This window comes from Cloeon dipterum, chromosome 2 (assembly GCF_949628265.1).
Source record: "Cloeon dipterum chromosome 2, ieCloDipt1.1, whole genome shotgun sequence".
Taxonomy (NCBI): Eukaryota; Metazoa; Arthropoda; class Insecta; order Ephemeroptera; family Baetidae; genus Cloeon; species Cloeon dipterum.
The window spans coordinates 10,176,493-10,195,687 of record NC_088787.1 but is presented as its reverse complement, the minus strand read 5'-3'; the positions used below and the strand labels follow the sequence as shown (position 1 = coordinate 10,195,687).

The window sequence follows — 19,195 nt, the reverse complement described above, 5'->3', positions numbered from 1 at the left end:
TGTTTAAAAAAAGGCAACAATGAGAAACCAAACTGAATACTTGTGCAATAATTAAAAAGAGTACTGCAAAAGCCTGGAAAATGCTTGTTGCCAATGCATAAACTCATCCCTTTGGATTCAGTTAAAGCCTAAATTGACCTAAGAAGCATTGTTATTTTTTGAGAAAATTGGTTAGAAAATTACCGTGATTTTCAAATGGTAATGGCGGTCTCCTTACTTGAAATCCGATTTAATTTTAAAAGCAAGAGTTTCCCCAATAAGTGGCATACGCCGTTGGACAGATCTCGACGAGAGGAATCGGAATATGCCAAGAAAATATGTTCAAGCACTGTACATTTTGGAGAAAATTAACAAAATTTAAATTTTTACTGTAGGAAGGTCCTGTTTTACTATTGCAAATTGTTGAACAAATTGTTTATGGCATCCAACAATTCAAATAATTTTCAATTGTTGCCTTGTATCACTCCCCTCGACCGAATATTCATTATTTACCTAGAAAAATGAAAATAATGTGAGAAAATGTCAAAACAGGCATCCCTTAAGGAATAATGTTTTTTTCTAAGAGTCGTGCTTGTACCCAGAAGCACTTTTGTCCTGCATTTTAAAGTAGATATTCCAAATCCGACCACCTGCAAATTTCATAGAATAGAGTTTAAAGCGCATACACCGGTTGTTTGCGTTTGTACAACAATGACACCAATTTAGATTTATGGCCCGTGTGAGGGTGACTGACCTTCGCGGTAAAGAGAAGGACATCCATTAGTTTGTTAACCCATACGAGTGCATATAATAAATAGCAAAGATTCATTATTGGCTATGGGCGAAGAAATAATTGACAAACCAAGCGATTTGGCAAAATCTTTTCCCTCCTGTTTGAACTCTTGCACTGTTGGAAAAATCCACAAACAATAAATTCACTGGACCACCTGTCAGAGCTAAAAATGCAAAGGAATAAATCAAAATAGTGCATTTTTTTGGTCAAAATAATTTAACTAAAAATTTCCACTTCAAAAGCTGAATTTCCCCGTCTCATTGAGTCTTTTAATTATGCACTGGTGCAGGCATCCAGGCTGTCATTTCCTTTTCTTCCCTCAAGTCATAATATGATGAAACAAAATGCAATCATGCAACTAATTGAAATTGTTTACGAAGTTGTTTGTAAATTTTAATACCACAATCCTTAAATTGCTTTCTCGTCTATCCCTTTGCTGTGAAAACATGAGCACCAGATTTATCGACCCGAGTGCCGCCAACATTTCCGAGAAATCCTGACGCCAGGCAGGGGTGGTTGTCTATATGTACGCAACACTCGGATTTTTTTCACAAAAGCCGTTTCCTCTCGGCAATGGTGCTCACGATTGATGCAAATGTAATCAACAGCCCTGAGGATTATACGCCTAACGCCGTCGTGCAGCAGATTAGAGATAATGCGTCCACATATACCTGGAAAGCAGTCATTTCTGCGCATGTTTTGGGCGTTGGACTTCGGGGAAAACATATACGGCTGTGAATATTCGCACTCGATAACTAGAAATTTGCATAAAATTTGCAACGCTAAAACTTTCCACATTATTAGAAATTTCTGGCCTACTATGCAAGCGCAAAATTGATTAGCATTTAGTTCATAAAGATAACTCAAACTCGTGTTTCCAATCAGAACTTGGCTAATTGCAGTTTATCGCACTAATAAAACACATGAGCCGTCATTTTCATGCTGGCGCTGATGTTTTTCATGTTTGCAACAATAAATTATTCTCAAAGTACAGCGTTGCGCTGTATATTGATGATGATGTGCGGCGCAGTTTATCGATCAGCTCGTCTGAAGATTTTCCGAGAATTTCCCACCCGATTGACGTTTCCACAAAACTTCAATAGGGTTGGGCGTAGCGGAGCGGAGCAGAGCAGGGAGGATTCAACCATCCATCCTCATTCCTCGCAGCAGCATATATTGAGCGAGGGAGCACAGGCAAGGGCTTCACGGTGATGTTACACGTGGAAATTGCTTTCTGCCCTCAAAAGAGTGATCAAATAGAGCCGAGCGGCCGAACAAAAGCGCAAAAGCATGCAGCCCTGAAGGGTATTATTGCCCTAATTTTCTGCTCTGCATTTTCTGAGAAGTTTCATTGTCAGGCTAATTGATGCTTCATGTTAACAATATTGGATTTCGCAGTGGGATGTTGCCTTAATCAAATAAAAAGTACATTTCCTCGTGGTAGCGGAGAAATTGCGCAAAGCTCAACAACCAAACGCGAATTTACTTGTTGCAAGAGAAGAGCAACAATCAATTCAACAGTTCAAACTTGTGTGTTTGTTTTGCAGCTACCACGAAACTTTTATTATGTATATAATTGGACAATTATCAAAGTTGAGACCAAACGCGACAGTTATAAATCAGATTTTACCCAAATGCCTCGAAAATAATGAACAGATTTTCATGTTTTTTCCGCTGTGTTTCCATTTCTGTTTTCAAGATATAATGGCGTACTAATTACGAGGCTAATGAAAAAGGGAGACTCACACCGCTTTATTCTTGAATGAAAACTTTGGAGCAGATTCTAACCGCTACTAGGCAAATTTTGGCTCTTCCCAAGTTTTAAAATGGTATCCTAATTTAAAAAAGACGACAAAAGAAGCGTAAGGAACAGTGAAGGCACGTATTTATTAAAAAAAATAACCTGTGCGTTTTGCCAATTGATATTTTCAAGCCTTTCGCACAATTTTGCAGAATTACATTTGTTGCCGTTCTTTAGTTTGTCTATTTTAAAGATCAAATTTATTCTAAATTATTCGATCTGAAGAGCTGGAGAGCAGGGACAAAGTCTAAAAAATCATACAGTTGCAATAGCATCCAGAGCATTATAGATATTGATGTTTTGTTATTTCACCATCATGACATGACAATAAATCAGATGCAATACAAATAATAATATTCGCTATTGGACGTTTCTCAATATGAGCAGAGCATGTAATTTTAGCATCTCCCTTGTGCCTTGACAAGGGGTTTTCTGAGAAACGTATAATTGCTGGCCTTGCATCTGCACGCATTGAATGTCAATTTAAGCGGTTTTTCTTTTTGCATTTCCACACCTGCCTCTCTGTGCCTCTTGGTTGCATGGTGATTACCATTTGCTGCGCAGAAGAGGGCGTAAAATGAAGCCTGACTTTTTGCCTTTCTCGGAACCAACGAGGAAGTCGCAGTCAGCACTAGCAGTGGAGAAAACTCTAATTAATTTCTAGCCAGAGAGCCGCGTGCAAACTAAATTTATACGCGAGAAGCGTAATATATTTGATTTCCCAAGCGTAAATCGCATGTACCGGATTATCCTGAATAGTTTTAATTAAGAAATTATGAAAGCAGCAGTATAGATTACTGTTTAACCTCTATACTCACTGTCAGCACATCTCTCGTTCCAATAACATGCGGGGTCACAGAGGAATCGTGGCCATCAATTGAAACGCCAGACAGTTTCCCCTAAAAGCACTGGAAAGGTGCGGAGTGGCGAGTCTCCCGGCCCGTCGAGTTATTTGAGCTTTATTTCCCGTCACTTAATTTTCCACCTTTTACTACCTCCGACATTATTTGGCAGCAATAAATCTACGAAATACTCAAATATTTCCCATTGTTTTGACACTCCCAAGAAAAGCTTTAACAAATGCGAGCCAACGAGCAGGTTTGAAAGAAAAAATATCTTTTAGGTTTCCTTGTTTTATCGATCTGTAGCAGGGAAATATCCTGATGAATGGAACTGACAGTGTCCTATTTTCAGAAAACGCTAGGAGGGCTGTAACAAAACATGATGTTCACACAATACATGATGGTTTTCACCATAAGAAAAACACAATTTGCTTTTTCTAAGAATATCTTTTGCACTGGCCGGCTCATATTTTATATGCCTTTCAATACGAAAAGGGAGAAAAGGGACCGTGAGGGTGAATGCAGAATGCACGGAATGCAACACCTGCTGCTCGCACGCTTATACAAGTTCTTTTATACATTATTTATCAATTTCCAAGAAGGGGAGACGGATTGAATGAATCGAGGATAGAAACCTGACCCCGAAGAGAGTGCTAACAATAATGTTTTCTGAATATATAATCCATTGTACGTACTGAACGGAAGTACCCAGTCATAAAAAGTTACAATAGCATTCTTTAGCTATCCTTTTTTCAGGAGAAACTATTCTGCTGTCGTATCCTATAAATATAAGATCATTTTTATGTTTCGTTCGATTGGGTTTTGGAGAGATTTCAAAATAAGAGCAAAACAGTAAATTTCGTTTTAAATAATTCTTCATTTTTTAACAACACGCATCTTTAATTCTTATTCGGAATGTGTTGAAAATGATTTGAAAATTTAAAATGTATATGAAACGAAGAGTTAAAGAGCCAAAAAAAATTACATCTGACCGTCTAAAATACTCTTTCTCCATTCACGGTGAGAAAATCGCATGAAATAATTCCTCCAACAATTTATAATCTTCGCTCTCTGGAAATATTCCGAATTTTTGGAGTTGTTTTAGAATAAATTTATAATTTGTCTCGATTTTGTAATTTAAAATTAATTTAAGGTCCTCTATGGTTGCCCCGCTTGCGAAAAATGAATGGAATATCAAATAGTTAAGCCATTGTTGCATGTAGAGAAAAATATTATTTTTTAAGTTTCGGGCAGGGTTAAATGAATCATCATGAAGATGATCGAGGCAGTTAAAAAATACGTGAATGCAGAGCAATTAAAACGCAATGAAACTGTAATCAACGCATCATTTGTTGCGCGAGAGATTTGAAAAATGATCTCGTTGCCTGAGCTCTCGTGTTGTTTTTTGCTGCTGTCAGCGTGTGTGTCCATCAGTCAATTTACGTGCGACTTTTATTATTCAGCTCGCAGGTCGAGAGCAGCGAGCGCGCGCGTATTGCGGTAATTAGGCCAGTGCGCGCTGCTGCCGCGCGCTCATGGACGGACGAAACGCTCTGTCTGCACCGCCAATTTTTTGCCGTGCTCTTTCTCGTCTTGCGTCCGGCGCAATTATTATTTTTAATTGCCCGCGCCGTGGAGGCAGAGAAGAGAAGTAAGTGGCTGCGAATTCGAACCACTTGTACGCAGAAACAATTTCTCAGTTCTCAGTTGCCGCACACATAATGAACGCGCGCGCGGCGGGAAAACAATCGCAGACACTGATTTTCCCCGAACTTGTGTGAGTGTGTGAGTGTGCATGGATCCGCCGCGCCAAATACGGCAGCAGCTCTACTGCTCCTGCCGCCGCTCTTGCAATTATATTATTACCTTTAATAACCCTGCCGGTGTAATTATCTTAAACACACTTTTATGATCCAAATTATAACATTTGTAAATCCCCCAGAGTCGCGGCCGCCGCACGTTTGTTTGACGACGCGACCGTCGAATGTGTCTGGCCTGCCAATTAATTCATGCTAAGAAAGTGTAAACAAATTTGTTTGCCGCTTGAAAGTTTTGAAACACGATAATTTGTTGTCGATCACCTTCAAATGTGTTTAAAAGTAACATTTCACACACAGAGCAAAACGTAAGGGTTGAAATGTATAAAGTGGAGCTTTCCAGGCCAGCAATTAACGGCCAAAACCATTTGGATATTTCTTTTTTATACAGCGGGGTCCAGATGTGCGATAAAATTGGTTCGCACTGCGCAGATCCAAGATGGTGGTGAATGTGGGAAACCTAAAGCTCTCTTTGGATTCCCGTACGAGTGTCAAGCGTTTGTTTTTACGATCCAAAAGACACAATTAGTACAATGTCACAATATTGACGAAAACTTTCTTCTTTTCGCTCATTTTCACGTGACCGTTTTTTCGCGCCACTCTCCACAGGACGCCATATCTGCGCGTCGCACGAATCTGGCCCCGCTGCTTTTTTTAGATGTTTTCTGGCTTCGCCACGGATTTTGACGTTTCTGGCAGCTTTTAGATGGTTTTATGCCCTGAAGATTGTTTAAGACTATTCTAAAATGGCTCAAGAGTCTAAAAACTGCGTGAAATTTGCTCCTTTTCTGTCTCAGTCAGACGCAAAGTAAAAAGTATTTCATCCTAATTTTTCATAGAGTGAAAAAGTTTTATTAAAAGCACAATTTTCCTGCTCATTTGCCAAAGTTCTATTGCCCTTTTTGTATAGTTGGGTAATTTGATCAAAAACTCAGTACCATTACAGAATTTCCTCCTAAATGTCAATTTTTTAAACTGAACCAAAATGCGCAATTTCGAGCTGTTATTTGAACACGCGAAACAACGCTCAACACTCATCTGCAACGTGGGCGTTATGACGAAGAAACAAAACAATAATTAAATCGCTTTTTCCTGATTTTCAAATACATATATATTATGAAAATCAATACGAGCAGGAAAAGACCACTCGAAATGTCTGCGCAGATGCCTGATGAAACTTTTGTCTCTTTTGTCGAGTATAAAAATGTGCTTTGAAAGCTTTTCTCGTTCCACGAACTGCAAAGAGCTGCACACACACATCCTCCCCTGTCAACCAGGCGGGCGGCTGCTGCATCATCAAATTGAAAAGCGCGTAGTCCCAGAAGCGATGAAGTCCGCTTCTTCTCTGAAGACCGTATCGAGCTTCCAGCTCGGTTCGGTCCCCGCGCCTTCTTGGAAAATTTCACCACCATCCTCCATTATGCGCGCCAAGGGCGGCGCTGTTTGCGGTTTCGGGGCTGCTATGCATTCGGGATATACGCGCGGTGGAAACCGCATTTTGTAAAGCAGCTGCATGTTGTTCGGGGAATTGTTTATTAATAGTTAATCCGCTACAGAGGAATGCCATCACACATGAGAAGTAAACATATTTTTGTTTTCTGATCCTCTCGATCGATTCAGCTAAATATTTATATTAATGAACACGTTTTAGCTTTGAAATAGAGCACATTTTTTATTTTTCCTGGTATGATTTGCCTTCAAGTGTGCACAAATCATGAAATATCACGTAGAGGAACTGTTTTGGCCTTTTAATTCCGAATTTTTCTCATTTTGTCCGTTTTTGCATTCAATACAACCTAAAAATTATTTTAGCTATCTGGAAATTAACATTTTTTCAGTCGAACTTAAGTTTGTTTAATTTACTTTGAAGTGAAAAATCAAGTTCTGCAGTTGCTTGTTTACATGTTTGAGAAAATCGGCTCAAAAGTTTGCATGCTAATCAAGCGGGGAGCGCTGTTTCCTTATTGAAAGTCAGGATTTAATTCGCCAGGAGAGAAATTTTCCCACGATTCGCACACCGTTTGGATAGATCGCGACGAGAGGAATCGAAATGAAGCGAAAAAATCATTAACAAAAATCGTTTAATTTTTCGATCAATTTGGCAAAATCTGGAATTTAACTGTTTATTGCACGTTGGTGCTAAATGAACTCAATGAACTATACCATGTACAGTCAACAATACTAATTGATTTTAAAGCGCAGAGCTCTAGTTTAATTTATTAACGAGAACACGAAGCGAAATTTACCGATATTTTATTATCGTTCGCACATTATTTAATGAAAACGCGTAACACGGCGCAACTCTATTTTTAGCTAATCATGCTTCATACAACATGCCTCGCAATTGCAGTCAAAAGCGGTGTGCGTGACGCTGGCAGCTATATAATATATAAGAAACAATAAACGCCGAGCGTTTCCCTTTATATTTCGCAGACGCACACATCTTTCGAGCTAGAGAGTGTTTCGCCTGTCGGTTAATTGGTCGGCAGCCGAGTACAGATAACATTTTTTCGAGCCTCTCCTTTTATTACACCCGCGTGCACATACGGATTCTATGTAGTTTCGCTTTTCACGCCCCTCGAGCTTGTGTTGGAAGAAGTTTCTAGTTCCCGATGCCACCGCACAAACTTCCTAGAATCGGCATCCAACGTGACTTCGACCCAGTTTCTTGTTAATTTGGGTAATTTTGCATTCTCTCGCTTTCTCGGGAGCACACATTATTCATCAGCAGAACGGTCTTGCACTGCACACTTCTCTCTCGCCATTGCCACACTTTTTTCAGCAAGTTCTGACTCACAGGCAATGCAAAAACTATTTAAAACATGAAAATATTTTTTCAAAAATAATTGTGGACCACATTTTGGAGACTAAGTAAGGATCAATCTAGATTGGTCTCTTTCATTACTGGACCTTTGCAATCACTCATTATAAAAAATTTTAAAAAAATAAACCAAAAAGAGACGCCAAATAAATAACATTGTTTCGCCAATTTTGCTATACGCAAAAAACCAGCCCAAAAACACCAATTTTGGAATTTTCCGTTCTTTCCGAATTTGACTCCCAAGATATCATTTTTTGCGCTATTCAACTTCAAGTCAAAAGGGTCTGAAAATTTATTTTGTTGAAAAATCCACAATTTTGTGAGACCATTAATTTCTTTTATTTATTAATTTAATTATAATTTTGGTTATTTTCAGCATTACAAATTTATGGCTTTAACGAAAAACCCCGCAAATATTTGGAAATTCCCGCGTGTTCTTGCAATGGAGTGGGTTTCCCGGTAAAAAATCAGGTTTTGCGATCCCTGCTACAACGAGAAAAATAATAATAATTCGCTTTTGACTGTCTAAATTTCCTATTTTCTCGTTTTGATTATTGCTTTTGGTTGAGAGATTAGGATTTTGGCTTTTTGTCGAAACCTAATCTCTACTAAATCCTTTTAGCTTTTTTCTTTTATTAAAAACCTTGATCACGCATCGATTGAAAAGACAGAAAATTTGCAATTAGTGGAATAAACCTTGAAGCTAAATATTAGTTTAAAAAATGCTTTGCAAAATTTTGTTTTTTGTTTTAAATTAAAATAAATGAGTGAGAAATTTCTGCCCATCCAGAATTAAGCCATCACACGACTCAAGAGCGCGAAACGCTCCTCGGGTGCCAAATCTGTTGCAAGAGTTTTGCGCCGCTCTCTCTCTCTCTCTCTCTCTCACACATTCTGCGAGAGGGTGTTTAACATTTCGTGCGCGACTCAACGCGGTCAACTGCCGCCGAGGAAATCTGAATTCCATGTGACGGTGTGTGTGAGTGTGTGTGGTGGCTCCGGTCAGGTGCCCGCCATATATATAAAAAGGTGCAGTGCAATTTTCTCGCGCGGCTGGGCTTACACACCGGCGGGCTGTTTCTTCGAATTTAAGCGGGGTCACAGTGATGTCATCCTGAGTCAGGTGCACGCCTCGGTTCGTCCACACGTCCCGATTGGCATGCGGATCACGCCTCACGCAATTTTATTATTAATGCTGCTAATGTTTGGAACGATTGCCGGTCATTAATTTGCCTCTCCATGACAGCTGGGAGCGGATTGATGGCACTTCCGACCTTGATAAGATCGGATTTGCAGCTTAGAATTTTTATTATTTCTTTGTTGTAGTTAATTATTTATTATTCGGATTGTTGGATATTTATGATCTTATCACGGAGTTGAAATTTTCTAAGAATTACTGGCTCTGCTTGGAAATTTAATTTGAACAAATTCAAATAGGGTTTGAAATATTTTTTTTTTTTAAATTTTGAATTTAGTTTCACGAGAATTTACAAATTGTTCTGGCTACAAAATTTTAATTGATCATTAATATCATGGTAAATATTTTGCTTCGAGAGAAATTGGCTTCTGTTGGAAATTTTCAAATTAATAAAGGAAAACCACGAAATTGGATGTTTTTAGAGACCATAGTTTAATATTTGTTTCAACCACTAGCGTCAAATTAGTTTGCTTTTGCTTACGCCAGTATTTTTAAATTACGTGAACGATGGAAACAGTATAATTTTAATGGTAGAATATACATATTTGTTATCCATTCGTTTAAATTAAATGTACTTGCATAAATAGACTAAATTGGCTCCTGTAATTAAAATAAATATTACAGAATGGTTTTGGACTCCAGCAAATACTGACTCAATTGCCAAAATTTTAATTGCTTTAAATTTGTAAATTTTGAACAATACGCCAAAACGTTTTTTCGCACGTTTTGTCTTCTTTTTTACAATTTTTAAAACCGGAATTGATTGGAAACCATCGAAAATTGGCATCAAAATCTCGAAAAAGAAGTGGAAAGTGACTATTTTTTGTTTTGTTAATTTTAAATTTACGTAATTTACGAAAACAAACCTAAAATCAGACGTCTAACCCAAAAATAGGGAAAGAAAAAATGGAAAAATGCATTAGCGTCCCAATCAACAACAACGAATTAGGTAGAAAAGCCGTATTTGTATCTAATAATCTTACAAACAAAATTTGTCGATTTTCTCCTGTATTTGTCGGTATGCACCAGAGTGAAATTACATGTCCCATAATTCCAAACAGAATAGCCGCGTGACACGCAATACCGATTCGGTGAAATGAAAATCGATTCAAATGAAATTACTCAAGCATTGACCGCGCGTAAAGAGAGCATCGCAGGTTCAGCTGAGGGAATATTTAATGCCTTCAATTAGCGTGTGCAAAGCCGCACTACTTGTGACTCGCAAGAAAGAAAATAACATAAATTTTGCCGGCTGGAATGGCTTGAATGCGCGGTAGCGGCAGAGAACTCGATTCACAGCCTTATTTATATGCAAATTCCTCTTGTCAAAATAGACATATATCTTTCTCGCGCGCGCGTACGTTGCCTCGGCTAAGTGTGGCACGAGAAATTCGCATGCTGGAAGTTAATAACTTTGATACTTTCCTTCTCAGAACGCTTTCGGTTTTTGTTTAGTTGCCGACGAGAGAGTAAAAAAGAGAGACACGTGTGTGTGTGTTTCAGCTTGCCTAATTATACCGCGAGGGAGTTTTTGAATAATAAATATATTCGCGCTCAGGGCGATGAACGATCGATATACAATGGAATTGTTTCAGCAAAAAACTTTCAAACTAACTAAGTAACGGCAGCCCCTCCGGTGTGTAGAATAAGAAAAGGGTCGTTAAGTGTGTCATCAAATTGAGTTTGATTCCAAGACGTGGATCATAAAAATTGCACCAGATCCAGTACGTGGAAATGGCACGGCGTGTGTTGCTGAAAGAAATAAAAGGACGCCAAGCAAGCAGGGAGAATAACACATTCGCCTGCTGCTTCTTAGAACTTGAATTTAAACTGCATGAGCGCCAGACTAAATTCGATACACGAGCGCGCGCGGGCATCACGTTTTCATTCCGCGCACTAAACACCGTTGCTGCTGCTGCTGCTGCAGACCTGCTTCTGCTGCTGCTTTGAATGAAATATCATCGTATTAATCGTTTTGCTTTTCCTCTTTTCGCAGGTACAAGGATGACATCCCGTACCCGTGGCTCGGGCTTGGAGGTGGCTCGTCTTTCATACTTGATCCGCAGGCCGTCAACCAGACAATTTTTTCTGCCGCCGTGCGCGAATCCGACGCTGGCTTGTACAAGTGCGTGGTGCGAAATGACACGCACGCCTTTTCCCACAAAATCAACCTGACCGTCTTAGGTGAGTTTCGTCTGTCCACTTTTGTTTTCTTCACCGCATTATATATCACGAATATATTTCAAAATATTTAAAAGTCTCACGAAAATCTGAGCATTTAAAGGATTATAAATTTAAAACAAACTTTTGTGTTCGAATTGTTATTTTTTTGGGTGGGAGAGTGGAATTTGCAATTTTATATCTAGTCGAAGCGTTTAAAAAGAGCTTTAAAGTCAAATTCAGATGATTTCTTTGGAGTATTACGATAATTTTCTACGAGAAAATCACAATTGAGAATTTTTCTTGAGCCTTACCTTTTCTTAAAATATATTTAGAAGTTTCAATCCGACTTTTTAGCTGTCAGCAGGATAAAAAAATTGCCCTTAAAATCATTCTGTTATGTGTTAATTGTTTAATTGGCTTATAATCTTTAGTTTTCCTTATGCAAATCCTAAAATAGTAAAACATTATGCTTTCTAAAAGCAATATTAAATTGCAATTTGAATCCTAATTTTTTTAAATATCTAACCGGAGACAAAAATGGTCAAATCTCATTATTAAATTTTTGTGTTTCCATCCCTGCGAACAAGATGTAAAAAATCACCAATTTAATTTATTGGAAACCGACCTGGAAGAAAAATCATCATAAATGTACCGACAATGAAGGCCACTTTTCGTTTTATTCGCGTTCATCAGGCCTTATAAGCAACTTTGATGGTTTTAGACGATCTCAGGCGAAGCTCTAAAGTCGTAAATTGCGTAATTTATGCTCATGAAATTATATCAACCGCAAAGATATTTCTAAACCGTCTCAAATTTTCCAACCTTGCAAATAAATCATTGCCAAAATTATTTTTAGAATTTACGGACACAAACCATTCCATCTGGTAAATCAAACTTAAAAAAAGGAACCTTTTTCAGCTTATCTAATTTAAAATAGCTCAGAAATTTGATCATATTTTCAAAGATGCTGATTCTTAGCTTAGCTTCTAACCCTTAAAATCAAGCACCTGCTCTAATTTACTATTAATTGTTATAATTATAATGTTTTTTGCAGACAATGACTATGATGGTCCGATGAGGACAACGTACAAACCGGACGACCAGTATATTTTACCAGGAGACAGCACGCGATTTTTCTGCGAAGCTTTTATCGGTAAGTGAATGGATAGCGCACACGTACACCGCTTGGTGCAGGATGAGGATGTCATAAACCGAACAATAAATTTTTATCTCGCGCATACATTCTGGAAATAGATTAAAACCCTAGCTGTTTACTGCTTTAGTTCTTGTTGTAAACGCCATAAAATTCCCGGCACCTGTTTGCATACTATGCGGTGTGGTTGGTTTTTAAAAGGAAAAAAATGTAAATAGAGAAGGCAGGCTGTCACGTCCTTTAGAAAATTGGCATCGCCTTTGAGAAGAAAAATAAATCGCGCAGCCCACCGTGGGGCCGACAATTATATGCCTATACTTATCGACGGCGCGCGGCACTTGCCTGGCAGTAATCGCAGCAGAGTTGGGCAACACCAATTTTGTATTGCGCACGAACTCGGAATATTGTGTGTGCAGCAGAGCTTTCAGCGGAGCCTGTCGATAATTCCCTTCTTGGAATGGCAATCAATAATATTATTTTCCAGTACTTGTTTCACCGCCGATGGATGTTTCTATGTGAATATTCGAACACAAAGTACAAGCTGAAAGCATGGAATGCGTAGGTTGAAAATGAACCGATCAAAAGCAGATTATAGCAGAATTGTTGTTTGTTCAGATTGGCAGTTGTCATATTTTGCATCATTATATCTATATTTCAACAGGGCATTAGGTTGTCGAGAGCTCGTTTGAAAGCCAAGCTTAGTTTTGTTTATGCATATAGAGATTATTTGAAAATTGAGAGAATCGTTTGTAATCCATCACAGCGGTGTATTGAGCATTTAAATAGAGTAAATCAATACTGCCAAAATTCCATGAACCACCGGCAAATGACACTGGAAGTTTTAGGCACTTCTTAGGTAGATTTTAAGAGTTGAATGTCAACAGTTGCCAAATTTCTAGGAAGAAAATAAAAAACGGGTTTAGTCAATAATTATTTCACTTTCTTCATTCCTCGCGTTACTATCTATCCTACAGTGGAAGAAATGGAGAAAAATTTTCTCCTGGCGAAATATTTCTCAATTTTCAACAGACTAGCATGAATTTTTCTTTTTTTAAATATTTATTAAGGCCGTTAATAGTTTAATCAGCGGGGTCCAGATGTGCGATAAAATTGGTTCGCACTGCGCAGATCCAAGATGGGGTCTGGATGTGTGAAACAAAAAGCTCTCTTTGGATTGCCGTACCAGTGTTAAGAGTTTGTTTTTACGATCCAAAAGACACAATTAGTACGAGCAATGCAAATTATGTCACAATATTGATCAAAACTTGGTTATTTTCGCGCATTTTCACGTGCCTTTTTTCGCGCCATACTCCACCGGACGCCATATCTGCGCATCGCACGAATCTGGCCCCCGCTGAGTTAAAGATCCAGATGTTGCAAAATTAATTTCCAGTCCAGTCATCTGTTGAAAGCTTAAAAAAAATGCATATTTCCGTCTCTCCCTATTAAATTAAAAAAATGTATCAAATTTCAGGACAAATCAACAGCAACAAAACAAGTGACTTGTACCAGTCGGTGATCTGGAAGAAACAAGGAGAAAACTCAACCCTGCAAAACACGACCAGATTCATGCAGCATCATTTCCACAGGTAAATTATTCAGGAATATTTGCTGTGGAGGCCTAAATCAATTTTCCGTAACAGGGATGAAGACCAAACTTTGGGCGGATACCTGGAAATCTCAAACGTTCAGCTTTCTGATTACGGCCGCTACATTTGCTCCATTTCCGTGTTCAACAGGAACACTCACGTGATGGTGGCCCTTCACAAACAAGGTGAGAGAAGTTGCCGAATAACTTTCATTCAGAATGTTGCTAATTGAGTGCGTGTGTTTCAGAAGTGCCAAAAGCAGCACCGCTGACGTCGCCCGCCAACGGTGTTCTCTCCTTAGCAGTTGCTTTGTCCTGTACAATCCTAGTTTTAGTGGTTCTTATTTATTACAAACTGCGACTCAGACTGCTTCTCCTGTGGAAAGATTTTTTCTCCTCAGGGGATAAGAATGGTAGGTTTTTTTTCTACATCAACGCTCCTTTTGATCCACTTTAACAACTTCCCCTTTTCTTTGCAGATCCAAAAGAGTTTGATATATTTATATGCTACGTAACCAAAGACGCCGAGTTTGCAGTGAGCGAGCTGCTGCCGGCCCTGGAGAAGAGGTTCCACTATCAATGCTGCATCCACCAGCTCCAACCCGATGGTAAGTCGACGACTATACTTTAAGCCCGCAGCTCAATTTGCATGGAGATCCTGTATCGCAACACACGGCAGACCCGGCGCAGAGGCTCGCTAAAGTTTTGATTACTTGCGGAAATTGTTGCGAAATTGGCCTGGAGCTCGGTGGAGGATGTAATTCTTGGAAATCAAAAAGGGCGCTTTTTCATTAGTTTCCCTTTGATGGTGGGGGATACTTTTTTCCACCCAGTCAAACAATTATTTATATAAGACTACGGGAGTAGCGAGACAGAGAGAGCTATTTTTGAAATGATTAAGGGCAATTTGATGAGTTTTTCTTTGTTTGAAGAGGGATAACATTTTATGATGAATGCAATGCAATTAATTTGGACATTAAGGGAAAACTGCGTCTCCAGTATAAAAGTTATGATGGGAAATTTAAATGATTTATTTTTTCTAGACTCTTGTCAATTTATCTTCAAAGTTTAAATTAGTGCCAGTGCCTTCCTGGTGATTGACCGCAGAATTTGCTCAAAAATAATAAAAGCTGAACTTATTGTCAGAATAAAATTAAAAAATAATTCAACCAAATTTTTTTAATAAAGAAAAGTAAAATTAATTTGCTGTACAGATTTTTACAGTGGAAAACGATAAACGTCATGGAAAGTTTTACCCTTTCAAAAGAGTCCTATTTCCATTTTTAAATTTTTAATAAATCGGGAAATCAATCTTTGGCGTTAGTTCAAATGATATATTTGTCCATCTTTTCTAACAGTAAGGAGACAAAGTAAAATAAATATGTTTACATTAATTGCTTTGATTTAAAAATTAAAAAAAATCAAAGCCCTATATTTAAAAACAGGATTCCGCCAGCCAAAATATTCACAGCACAGTTAAAGATCCGATTTTCTGATTTTCAGGTTGTGGTCGATTATCGCAACTATCGCAAGTGAGTCGGCGCCTAGTGATGGTGCTGTCGCCCGCACTTGCACAGCAACACTCATCCACCTGGAGCGCTGCCTCCCTGGCCCAGCTTCTGGACCATCTTTCCCAGCTGCACCCCAGCGTGGTTTTCGTAGTCACACAGGTACGTTTTAAATTTTTACCTCTGAATTATTAGACATGGGATTCCAGTCGGTGAATTTTTTTAAAAAGGTTTGCTCTCTAGACAGCAGGTTCTAACAAATTAAATGTTGATTAAAAAGTCAATCAAAACAGTCTTTTTCGGACCAATAATGTCCAAAATATGCGGATGGAAACTAAATTTACTAATACATAATTCAGATCAGAAAATAAATTCATTTAACTTCATTTTCGTCCTACAGTATATTCATTGTAAAAAATCTGAAACGTCGCTCTTTTTCAATTGTAAGAACGACTGTTTTAGACCGGAAACCAACTATTTTTGTTAAACAAAAATTAGAATTTTCAGCAAAAACAAAAAATGCTCTTATTCTCAAGTCTAGTTAAAACTAAACATTAGAGAGAAAAGTTCCGAAGTAAAAGATTTAAATTAAAAGAAGTCTGTGCGTTTTTTATGCTTGGAGGACTCTTTCAAAGAAAAGAAAAACTACTGCCATCGCAATTGCAGACTTTTTTGAGACGAGAATTCTTGCTTAGCAACACAGCTCGGGCAGCGCAATTAAGCGACAAACTTCCAGGAATGCCTTCAATTGCGTAATTTACAGCGCGAAAATGAGCGCGGCAATTAGAGCTGCTGGTGGAGAAAACAGACGGTGGCAGCGGATATTCAGGTGCTGCAAGGCGCTCTCGGGACGACATAATTGTTGCTGCGCCGCGCATGATGGGACCTGGCGGAAAGACGCGCCAGCAAATTGAAATAATTTGGGCTCAATTAGGCACATTTCAAATGGGCTCGAATTTTACGACGCTCGCTGCTGCGGCTTTTATTACCTATCATTGTCCGAGAGACTTTTACTATTATTGCCGAGGGAAGTGCAGGAGAGATTATTTTTTTATCTCTCAATTACCGTTAGCTAAAAAATTGAGTTTTATTTAAATAGTCATTTTTCTCTAACTCCATTATTTTCTCGGAAGTTGAACGGTCGATTGCGCACTGCCCCGGTCGTTATTAGCTAATTCTTTTCACAAGAAACACTCGAGAACAGATTTCCGTTGCGTCGCTACTCCGCGCGTGAAAAACACATAATGAGGCAATAAATAAGATAAATAAATAACACTGCACTGCTCCTATGTTGCGGCCGCTTGTCAGTATTTTTACATCGCCTCCTTCAATCCCAGCATGTTGAGTTGAAGCAATATGACACTTTGTTCAAAACACTTTTTAAACAAAGGTAAAGAAACGGTTTAAAGGCAACGCGAGATATTAGAATACCTAGGAGAGTTCCTTTGTTGCTTTTGCTCATGCAATAAAAATATTTCCTCTCAAATATTGAAATATAGGGTTTTGTAAGTGTTTTTTTACTTATTATGATGTATTGTTCTCACAGAGAAAATTTTGCAAACAAACGTCATGTTTGTAATTTTATTGTTTAACTTTTGAGTCAGAAATATAACCTTAAATTAATTTTGTGCTAAATCTCAGTTTATTTTAATGTGAAAAAGGGTGCATTTTCATTTTTACTTGACGGGCTGAATGAAAAAATCTAAATTCTGCCAAACTTGGACATATTATTTAGCCATTTAATAAAGAAAAATAAAATCACTTTCGATTTCGTCAGCAGTTTCATGATGTTGGATATAATTATTAACTTAACTCAACTACAAAGAAACCATGAAAACAATTGAAATTTGTTCAGGCAACTCTACAACATTTTACTTAATCTCTGAAACGAAAAATACAATCTAGAGAACAATACAAGAATTATTATCATTACTCACGGTCAACGTTTATTCATTTGAAATATGTGTTTGTCTAAATTGTGGTCAAGCAACTAGTAAAACTGTGCTCTGAATCGAAAATTCCATTTGAATATTTCAAAATTATATAAATTCTTTCAAAAGGAGGTCAACATTATGTACTACCACAAGGTAATCTAAATCAACTATTTCGAGGAGCAAAGAAATTATTAAACTACATTTTACCTAAAAAGTTAACAATTTTTTCTAACTTGTTTTTTGGTAAAACAAATAATAAGCAAAAAAGACTTGAGAAATTAGTAGTTAAGTTGAGGTGAGATATGAAATATTTAAATCTAGGATCATTTGTTGGGTTGAAGCTGACACAATAAAAATATTTCCAGACAAATAAAGCTTTTTGAATGAGCAGGAGGAGTGTTTTTTGCTTTTTACGAGCTGAACTTTTCATGTTTTATTATCGTTCTCACAAAGCAAATGTTACAAACGAGCGTCATGTCTGTCTACGTCCATTTTTTTATGAAAGAAAACGTCGCTATGAATATTTCATAATTACTGCAGCGAGGCAAAAATCGGGGAATAGTTTATTAAATCGCTGCGGCGCTTCATAGCAGCGCGCGTTAATTAGTGTCTAGCGGCGGACAAGCCTTGACGACAAAGGCAAAGACAGGCGCAGTTTGAACTCGGCGAGTGTATAAACTCGTCTGTCAAATTCTGGATTTTGCAAATTTGGCAAGTGCCGCCCACTTAGTAAACATCAAAGCGCGTCTCGCAGCAGCTGTAATTAAAACATGGGCCCCTTCAAGGGTGTCCATTTCGTCTGCAATTATGTATAAGTCTCGCGCGCCCATAAAAAGTCTCTCTTTGGGCATTCCGCATAACTAGTTTTGACAATTTTGATGAGAATCGGCATGCCGTGATGGACGAGCTCGACTCAAACTGTCTGGACATATAATTCACTAGACTTTCTCGGACAATGAGAGTTGAATTACCAGCTTGAGAAGTACTTGAATTTAAACTCGTACTTCATGTGCACCTAAAAACAACTCGCATTCATCCACGCAACCGCACGGTTATTCCTAGAATTTCCTAAATTTCCCTAATTTACAACACTGAATTACCGACTTTAATGATCAAGAATGCTGCAACGAGCTCTCTCAGATGTGCTATTTTAATTATCACTTTGCCCGCGCAATTGCGTTCTCTGGAAACGTCTAGGGAAAACGTGACTGTTAAACTAAATCTTTAACTTATCCGATTCGAGGCACAATAAACGCTCTTTTTTAGCACAATTGGCACAGACACATTTTGTACTGTCAAAACGCAGAGTTCACAAACTGAGCCCAGACACCTACAGAGCAGTATACAAAAGTTTGTTTGCTGCTATTTTTAGATGTTATTTGGCAGTTTTATTTGTTTGTCAAAATTCAACAAAACGTTTGCTGACATCTTTGAACTATGTTAAACAATTTACACGTTTTTTAACATAGAAAAACCCAAGCCTTGTCCAAAGCCGTATTAAAGTTAAATAAATTATTCGATTCCTATGATTACTGTTCAAAAGCGAAAAAAATCAAATTTAAACAGAAAACATTCCACATTAAGTTTTATCTTACAAA

The 19,195-nt window shown here is 38.1% G+C and overlaps 1 protein-coding gene across 1 annotated transcript in view; it reads left to right on the top strand.

Annotated features, from left to right (window-relative positions):
- Positions 1 to 19,195, top strand: part of LOC135935488 (interleukin-1 receptor accessory protein-like 1-A) — a 34,858-nt gene that overhangs the window by 14,130 nt on the left and 1,533 nt on the right. Inside the window, exons 2-8 of the mRNA XM_065477872.1 lie at positions 11,248 to 11,435; positions 12,469 to 12,567; positions 14,042 to 14,156; positions 14,211 to 14,341; positions 14,404 to 14,568; positions 14,635 to 14,763; positions 15,659 to 15,825. Of these exons, the coding sequence (XP_065333944.1) occupies positions 11,248 to 11,435; positions 12,469 to 12,567; positions 14,042 to 14,156; positions 14,211 to 14,341; positions 14,404 to 14,568; positions 14,635 to 14,763; positions 15,659 to 15,825 (994 nt within the window). The remainder of the gene's footprint in view (positions 1 to 11,247; positions 11,436 to 12,468; positions 12,568 to 14,041; positions 14,157 to 14,210; positions 14,342 to 14,403; positions 14,569 to 14,634; positions 14,764 to 15,658; positions 15,826 to 19,195) is intronic.